General features: G+C 38.3%; 1 protein-coding gene across 1 annotated transcript in view; it reads right to left on the bottom strand.

The window, feature by feature from the left end:
- Positions 1 to 4530: 4530 nt before the first annotated feature.
- The window catches only part of gpr37l1a (G protein-coupled receptor 37 like 1a), a 5609-nt gene continuing 809 nt past the window's right edge, over positions 4531 to 9330 (bottom strand). Inside the window, exons 1-2 of the mRNA XM_051908244.1 lie at positions 9206 to 9330; positions 4531 to 6530 (exon numbers count right to left, since the gene is read on the bottom strand). The exon at positions 9206 to 9330 is cut by the window's right edge and continues 809 nt beyond it. Of these exons, the coding sequence (XP_051764204.1) occupies positions 5640 to 6530; positions 9206 to 9330 (1016 nt within the window). The 3' untranslated portion in view covers positions 4531 to 5639. The remainder of the gene's footprint in view (positions 6531 to 9205) is intronic.

Below are 9330 nucleotides of genomic sequence, written 5' to 3'. Positions count from 1 at the left end.
CCGCTGCTTCTTCCTTCTTTCAGTCAAGATTTTGTTGTTTGATTTTATCTTAATTTGGGTCTAATTTAACGATACTAGATACAAAATGTGCTTCACAAGATTAATAAAGGACAACATTTAGACTTTAGAAACTTTATTAGGAAAGTAAAAACATACAAGGAATTTGGTGCTGTTGATTTTTAGCATTAAGAAAAGCATACTAACATACTGTAATTCTGCAGTATGTGTGGCATGTTTTATGTTTCTACTTAATGATCTACCGCATTTGACAAAGGTACACTACACCTCATACTGTATCCCACAATGCATTGTGTTCAACTGACCTTTTTTAAGTATGCACTGCAGTAACATACTGTGCAGTATGCGAGTCTTCAAAGTCACCAGCAGAGGTCAGTAGAGACATATAATACAAATATTTCTCATTAAATGAGACGAAATCTCTTCTGTGCAGTAAGCTGTTTTTTTCTGAGGACTAACTGAACCTTTATTGATGTGACGTCAACAATAAAAATGATTCATTAAAGCATACTGATTAACCTACATTTTATATTAGAAGGCAGTCAATTTGTTCCTAAATAAAATATCTTCTTAAATGATTTCAGACTTAAGTTACACAATATAACCTCCAAGCAGCCGCTAGCAACAACACAGGTCACACTAACGTCTCATCAGCGAGTTTCGCGCTCTTTTTTTATTTTATTTACATTAAATATTTACAACAAACAGCAACATTAGGGACACACGGCTAAAATATAAGAGCATAACATACACACAAAAGCATAATTTAGCACAATAAAATTACATTTTGATTATAAAGGTCTTTAGAATGATGTTTTGACATATTCCCAGGGATGTGCTTTCTTACGTACATAAACGCATCGGCTTTCTGTTGGTTAAAGTGAGTTAACGGGGTTTGTTTAAACGCATTCATTCCCGTCAGACCCCGCTGCTGTTGGTTTTGGACCGGTCCGTCTGGTTTTGTTATTCAGCTGGTAGGATGTGAGAAGGTCAGAGGTCAGAGTGTTGTCATGGAGAGGGTGACAGCGTGACGTGCCGGATGTCTGACCCGGTCTGATCCGGCCGGACGGCGGGATTCCACCGGGCTCATGCCAGCGGTCCCCGCGGTCTTCCTGCTCCCACGGACGGACGTCTATCGAGTCCCGCGGCGCTGCTGACGACCGGTTCCGCCGAGCCCGCGGTGATCTGGAGCGGCTCTGAGAGGGTTTCCACGGCGATCTCACACAGAGCTTCAATCTTCTTCATTTCAACAAAACAAACAGTGTCTCAGAGCCGTCGACCCACACAAAACACACACACAACTCTTAAATGAATGTATAATGAACACACTAGTGTCTCTGAGGAGACTTTCACTGAACTTATTTGCTTACACTTACACAACAGTAGGGCCTACTGTGTTTTTACCTCAGACATATTAAAAATACGTTTTATTTTCGGACACTGTAATTCTACTTAATGTTAATATGGTAATCATCTGTATCAACACAGTACAGGTGTATTTGAATAATAGTAGTATATTTGACGTCTCTGTCGCGCAGTTCTGTGCTGATTTTCATTCATGAATTCACATCTGTGACAACAAAATCACCCTCTGTGAGCCACAGTGTGTGGGTTTATCGTTTAAGGACAAAACTGTCCACAGAAGTCAGATAAAACCTCCTTTCATGGACAGTTCATTTGGGTAAATCTGTTCGTTTAAAAATAGCTGTAGTGTTTGTTAGTTCGGTCATCATTTTCACAATTACCTATGATATGTTCACATTTTGTGCAAAAATATATAACAGCATCTGTATTTTCATTTTGCTCTATATCACGTTGATTACATAACATTAACTACATTTGTTTATTGATGTTTTCGGTCTGTTGAAAAACTAGTGATCCGGTGTTTTCAAATCTCATCTGAAAAGAGTAGTGTTGGGAATAACACATTACAAGTAACATGCATTACGTGATCAGCCGTGTAAAGTAACGCATTACAAGTAATGTGCATTACATAAGATTACTTTTTGATGTAATGAGTAAAGTAACACATAAGTAACATGCATTATGTAATCAGATTACTTTTTTAATGTAACGAGTAAAGCATTACAAGACAAGTAACACATTAAGTAATGTGCATTACGTAATCAGATTACTTTTTTGACGTAACAAGTAAAGCCTTACAAGTAACGTGCGTTATGTAATCAGATTACTTTTTTGACGTAACAAGTAAAGCATTACAAGTAACATGCATTACGTAATCAGATTACTTTTTTGACGTAACAAGTAACGCCTTACAAGTAACGTGCATTACGTAATCAGATTACTTTTTTGACGTAACAAGTAACGCCTTACAAGTAACGTGCGTTATGTAATCAGATTACTTTTTTGACGTAACAAGTAACGCCTTACAAGTAACGTGCGTTATGTAATCAGATTACTTTTTTGACGTAACAAGTAAAGCCTTACAAGTAACGTGCGTTATGTAATCAGATTACTTTTTTGACGTAACAAGTAAAGCATTACAAGTAACATGCATTACGTAATCAGATTACTTTTTTGACGTAACAAGTAACGCCTTACAAGTAACGTGCATTACGTAATCAGATTACTTTTTTGATGTAACAAGTAACGCCTTACAAGTAACGTGCATTACGTAATCAGATTACTTTTTTGACGTAACAAGTAACGCCTTACAAGTAACGTGCGTTATGTAATCAGATTACTTTTTTGACGTAACAAGTAACGCCTTACAAGTAACGTGCGTTATGTAATCAGATTACTTTTTTGACGTAACAAGTAACGCCTTACAAGTAACGTGCGTTATGTAATCAGATTACTTTTTTGACGTAACAAGTAAAGCATTACAAGTAACGTGCATTACGTAATCAGATTACTTTTTTGACGTAACAAGTAACGCCTTACAAGTAACGTGCATTACGTAATCAGATTACTTTTTTGACGTAACAAGTAAAGCATTACAAGTAACGTGCATTACGTAATCAGATTACTTTTTTGACGTAACAAGTAATGCCTTACAAGTAACGTGCATTACGTAATCAGATTACTTTTTGATGTAACAAGTAACGCCTTACAAGTAACGTGCATTACGTAATCAGATTACTTTTTTGACGTAACAAGTAATGCCTTACAAGTAACGTGCATTACGTAATCAGATTACTTTTTTGATGTAACAAGTAACGCCTTACAAGTAACGTGCATTACGTAATCAGATTACTTTTTTGATGTAACAAGTAACGCCTTACAAGTAACGTGCATTACGTAATCAGATTACTTTTTTGATGTAACAAGTAAAGCATTACAAGTAACATGGATTACGTAATCAGATTATTTTTTGATGTTACAAGTAAAGTAACATGCATTATGTAGATACTTAAAAAAGCAGGCATGGACTCCTTTTTGGATTGATTTTCTGGAGCAACTTGGCATTTCTGACTGGCAAACGTAATATTGAATAGAGGTTTTATTTTAGTGCACCTCATCTCCATTCTTCACACATAGCAGACTGACCGTTGGAGGAGAGTGGTTAAGGATATTCAACCCAAGCCATCAAACTGACATCATCAGAGAAGGAGCGCCATTCCAGAGCAGAAGCAAATTTTCAGATTTTGACTAAAGATTAACACAACAAACATTTTTTTTCTCTGTGTATTAACTTGCATGAATTAATTGTTCACTACAAGACTTATAATGTGTGCTAACGAAATAAATAGGGTCAGTTCTGATTTCATGACGACTTAAAAAAAAAAAATATTGCTATATAATAGGCCTGTTAATATTGATATATTAATAGTAATTATAATTAGTAGTTTCTTTAAAAAAAAAAAAAAATACACACACACACAAATGTTTTCCACAAAAGCTGTTTCTTCTTTGGCCAGTTTTCAGAGTTGCTGTTGACTGTTGACATGTTTATATCGAGCTACCTGAATATCATCTGATTTGATGGCGCAAACATTTTCAGAAAATTCTGTTGCCCCGTTTGTTACCGCCACACGACAAACTTAAAAGATTGTGCCCCAAAAATGTGCGACAGAAAGCCGACTTCCCTGAAAGTGTAAACACACTCTTGACCTCATTCTGTGTGGTTCATGGCAGCACAGAGCGTTTAATCTACCCCGGATTACTTGTCACCCCATTCTTGCCCCCTCTGTGTTACCCACATCAGCGCGAGCGTCCCGTCTCCATGGCAACCGGGCCGAGAGAAAGACGGAGAATGTCGCGTCTGTTTCTGGTCTGCTGCTGTTTGGAGTCTGAATGCCGAGAGCCGGCGTGTGACAGTCGCGTAGCAACCGCTCAGGGGCCGCTATTGATATTCAGCGCGGGGGCCGCGGCTCAGGAACAATACGGGCCTTATGGGCCCCACGACTCCTCCTGAGAATCTACTGTAGGAGGAAAATCTCTTCAGAGCAGCCAAGAGACAGCAGTTCAACTGTGCATGCGATTCATTCAAACAGATAAACACATAAATCGTTTAAAACAGAGAATGTTGCATAAGGTTTATGCGACATATTCACACTCTTTTAAACTTTTATTGGCTGCAACCAAGTACAAAAAGAAATACAAAAGATTTGATGCTAACAATCTGTTCAGCAACATCGGTTCAATTTGCTATTATAATCATTTCTAACGTGTTAAAGTTGCAAAAACAGTCTTTTCTTATAGTTCAGAGTCATTTGTCTCTGCTGAGAGTTACGGGCACAGATCAGTCAGTTCCAGCAGAGAATCAGACAGTCTTTGATGTGTGAGACACTAAAACACAGAATTTCATTTTCCCAAGGCCACAGCCGTGAACTTTAGCTTATAAAAGTTGATCTGAAAAGGTTTTCCAACCCACATTTTCATTCTTATACACTGACTTCTAAAACACAAGACAATTTAAAGATACAAATTAAGTGCATAAAAATAGAATGTTTTCAAGTTTGCCGTAAATGTCCATCCAGCAGTATAATATTTATGCATAAACAAAACATTAGTTATTAAAATACAATGAAACGGTTAGAATTTTTATGTAGGTCTGTAGTAAAGAAAGTGGACTGACAGACTGAATTAACTAATCAACTAGGGATAATTTATTACAAATAGCTGTAATAAGGAATCTATAAAAGTTTGTTTCTGCCACAGAATAAAAAAATTCAAAGATTGTGACTTTTTATTGACTTTTTTTCTCACAATTGTGAGTTATAAAGTCAGAATTGTGAGATATAAACTTTTTTCAGTGTATATCTCGCAATTGTGAGTTTATTTCACGCAATTCTAAAAAAAAAAAAAAAGGTCAGAACTGTGAGATAAAGTCACAATTACCTTTTTTTTTTTTTCAGTGGCGGAAACAAGCTTCCATTGGATTCTGATTGGCTGTAGTCAATGAAGAAACAGGAAATGGTTTCTCTACTTCCTGTGTGTAACTCTCCTCATCTAGCGGTGAGTGACAGCTGTTTTAACGGGATAGTTCAGTTATTTTTTAAGCATTTATTTCATGTTCATCTACTGTGAAGAAAGTCATACATATTTGGAACGAGTAAATGACAACAGAATGATGATTTTCGTGTGAACTGTCCCTTTAAGAGTGTTAGTGTTGATATTTCATTCACAGTTTTTATAAAACAGAAGAACGTTGAAGATCAACATGGCGTTCCGATGATCAGCTCGGGTGGACTTTCCTTGACTTTATCAAAGAACGCCACGGGCGACGTTCCCGACACAATCTTCAGCTTGTCCTCCTGGACGGAGACGGGCGAGGACAGGGACGAGGAGACGGCCGTGGCGTTGGTGGAGGAAGACGAGGACGTGGAGGACGAGGAGGGATCCGGCAGACACTCGTCGCAGCAGCAGCAGCAGCAGTCCATGAACGCCTGGCCCAGAGCGCGACAGAGGCAGAGCAGCAGGACAGGCGTTGCCCCCGCCCGCACGAACATCAGGAACTGACCAATCAGAGCCAGCAAAGCCCGCGTGGCCACGCCCACCTCCACGCCCGCATACGCCAGCACAATATTCCAGGCGTTTTCCGGCAAACTGCACACGGCGTATATGGACGCCAACGCCACCACCGTACGGGTCAGCTGACGCTCTCGTCGCTGCTTTTTCGGAGACGAAGACGCGGAGGACGACGCGGAGGACGGCCGTTTCTCATCAGCGACGTGCCGCGTGAGCAGCTGACATGCGCCTGTGAACAACAGTGGCAGGCAGAAGAAGCACCCGAAGGTCCACCACATTCTGGACTGGTGGTACGTCAGCACCAGCGAGTACAGCGTCTCGGGCAGCGCCGCGGATGGCTGCTGGCTACACGAGTCCACCGGCAGACCCGTCCGCGGAGACACTTCCTGCTCCAGCCGCCACATCAGCAGCTCCGGGGCGGCCAGGACCAGAGATCCCACCCAGATGACCGACAGCTTGGCCAGGATGGACTGACAGGACTCGACCTGCCGCGGCCGCGCCTGAACGCTGGTCACTGCGTGGAAGCGATCGATGCTGAGCGCGCACAGAGTGAAGGTGGTCACGCCCAGTGACGTCACCTGAAAGACACGTCAACAAACACACGTCAACAAAATCACATGACCTCCATGGTATTAATGCAGTTGACCATGGTAATACTACATTTTTTGACCCATAACATGGTAAAACTTTTTTAAAGACATTTTTAGACTGGTACCATAAAATCATAATTTTGGACACATATCATGGTAAAACTTTTTTAAGGCATGTACCATGGTCATACCATGTTTTTGGACATGTACCATGGTAAAAGAATGTTTTTTTGTTTTTTTTTCTTTACATCTACCATGCTCATACCATATTTTTGGACATGTACCATGGTAAATCTATGTTCTTGTTTTCCATATACTATGGTGATGACATGTCTTTTAGACATATACAATGGTGATACTATGTTTTTGGGCACATATCATGGTAAAACTGTTTTTTTTTTGTTTTTTTTTTGGACATGTACCATGGTCAAACCATGTTTTTTGAACATGTCCAATGGTGATACTATGTTTTTGGACACATGTCATGGTAAAACTTTTTTGGGGGGCATGTACCATGGTCATACCATGTTTCTGGACATGTACCATGGTAAAAACATGTTTTTTTTTTGGACAAGTACCATGGTCATACCATGTTTTTGAACATGTACCATGGTAAAACTATGTTTTTTGAACATGTACAATGGTGATACTATGTTTTTGGACATGCACCATGGTAAAAATGTTTTTGGACATCTACCAGATTCATGCCTTGTTTTTGAACCACCATACCACCATGGTAAAACCATGTTTTTTGCACATGTACAATGTTTTTTGACACATATTATGGTAAACCACAATTCTGGATATATGCTATTTTAGTACCATGGTATTCTTTGAAGTACCTTGGACACCCATATAAGTGCCATGGTATATGCATATGCAATCATTCAGTACTATGGTATGCATATATTAAAGTAGCATGATTTTACCATTTTATGCGATCAAAAATACATGATGTCAGCAAGGGTGATAAAAATAAGATTTGATTTTCCCAAGTCATACAGAATATTGAGTCGATTTGCATCTCATCTAATATGTTAATTCCCTGTCATGTGAAATGTTTTAGGGCTGCAGAAGTGGGTCAACAGACACGCAAACAGACAATCCTGCCCTTAAACACACTCAAAACACTCATTCAACACGCTAATGGACCCAATTAGTGCCGCTAATTACCCGGAGATCTCATTTACATGACAATCTGGAGAGCTGGTGCTTCAAAGAGGAGGCTGGAAAATAAACTCAAGAAACTGCCACACAATGACACACACCCACTGTGACTGACGACGGTTTGTTAAGGGCAAAACAAGAGAAAGTTAACGCGTCTGTTCACTCAAGTGAAATTATGTGGTATTACCATGTTTTCATATATTGGGGCGTCAAAATTTATTTTTTTAAAAAGTGAAGTTAAAAATTATTTATTTTATATTTTAATTTAAATCATGGAACTTTATGTAAAAAAATGTGTCCCTCATGTTCATGTCACTACCGAAACAGTGTGTGTTTGAGTCCATTGTCTGAGATTTTAACACACTTCTGGAAATATTCCTGTGTCTCTCCCTCTCATCCCTCTCTTTCACAGTAGATAGGTCCATCATTCTGAGTTAAATGTGTTCAGAAGTCTGAAAATCTGTGTGGAACTTTAAGGAACGTCACTAACAAACACCTTTTTCTGCAATTAAGCAAACTTTTTTGGGTGTTATTCCATTAAATTTTCCAAAAATTTTAGTTTTTATGTGTTCAGAACTGTGCTAGCTGACCATGTGCTGATTAGCATCTTTGAGCGGTTCAAAAGTATTGAAAATTGTCACTACCGAAACTTCACCACATGTTTCGGTTGTGACTGTTTCGGTATGGAGAACATTGTTTTGGTAGTGACAAAAGGGAACACAATAATTTATTTGTGGGAAATAAACAAAATTTTAGTACAGTTATGCAAATCATCAGTATTTTAATATGTTTTAGTATGTGAGTTAAATCCTGTCATGTGATGTGGTCACTACCAACACATTACTGTCACTACCGTAAATGTGCAGTCACGACCGAAACATGGGATGTTTTGTCAAAAATAAAGTATATTGAATGATCAACTAAGATGTTATTATAGTGTTTGGTTCAATGTTTATTCAAACTAATGAATCCTTCACTTTGAAATCAGTTTGATAAACTTTATGACTTTTACAAAGAAAGATTGGATTCAAAATACAACAAATCTCATAAATTACACTTGAAATATTGTTAAAATTGTAATTGTTATTGATTTACCTGTGAAAACTTTTTTTAATAAAATAGCAAAAAAAATATATTTACAAGGTAGATGTAAACAAAATCTTAATAGATCAATGTGACCCTTCTTATTAAATTATTTATTATTGTGTTTCGGTAGTGACAAATTTGGGGAAAGGAAAAATATTTCAGAACTTTCTGAAAATACAATATGAGAATTAACTGCACAATTACTAGAAATGTGTATATTGGATATTATACAATTTGCATACATACAAAATTTGTGGAAAACGACATTTTTTCAAAGACATTTCCAACTCTGACTTTGAACCAATTCTGTAGAATGACACATATACCACTTTTTTGTTTAGACAGAGAGCTAGTGTGTGTGTTATAATTATAATCAGACTGATTAATTGATTGATTTCTGTCTCACACACCTCCACATATGGCACTATCCTGCAGGACAGATCTCCCATCAGTCTTCTCTTGGTCAGCTCGTTGAGGATCACCACAGGCAGGCAGAAGAACAGGACCATGAAGTCCCAGAAGGCCAGGCTGGCCA

Source organism: Ctenopharyngodon idella, chromosome 10 (assembly GCF_019924925.1).
Source record: "Ctenopharyngodon idella isolate HZGC_01 chromosome 10, HZGC01, whole genome shotgun sequence".
In the NCBI taxonomy this organism is placed as follows: domain Eukaryota; kingdom Metazoa; phylum Chordata; class Actinopteri; order Cypriniformes; family Xenocyprididae; genus Ctenopharyngodon; species Ctenopharyngodon idella.
This window is presented reverse-complemented; position numbering and strand designations above follow the sequence as displayed.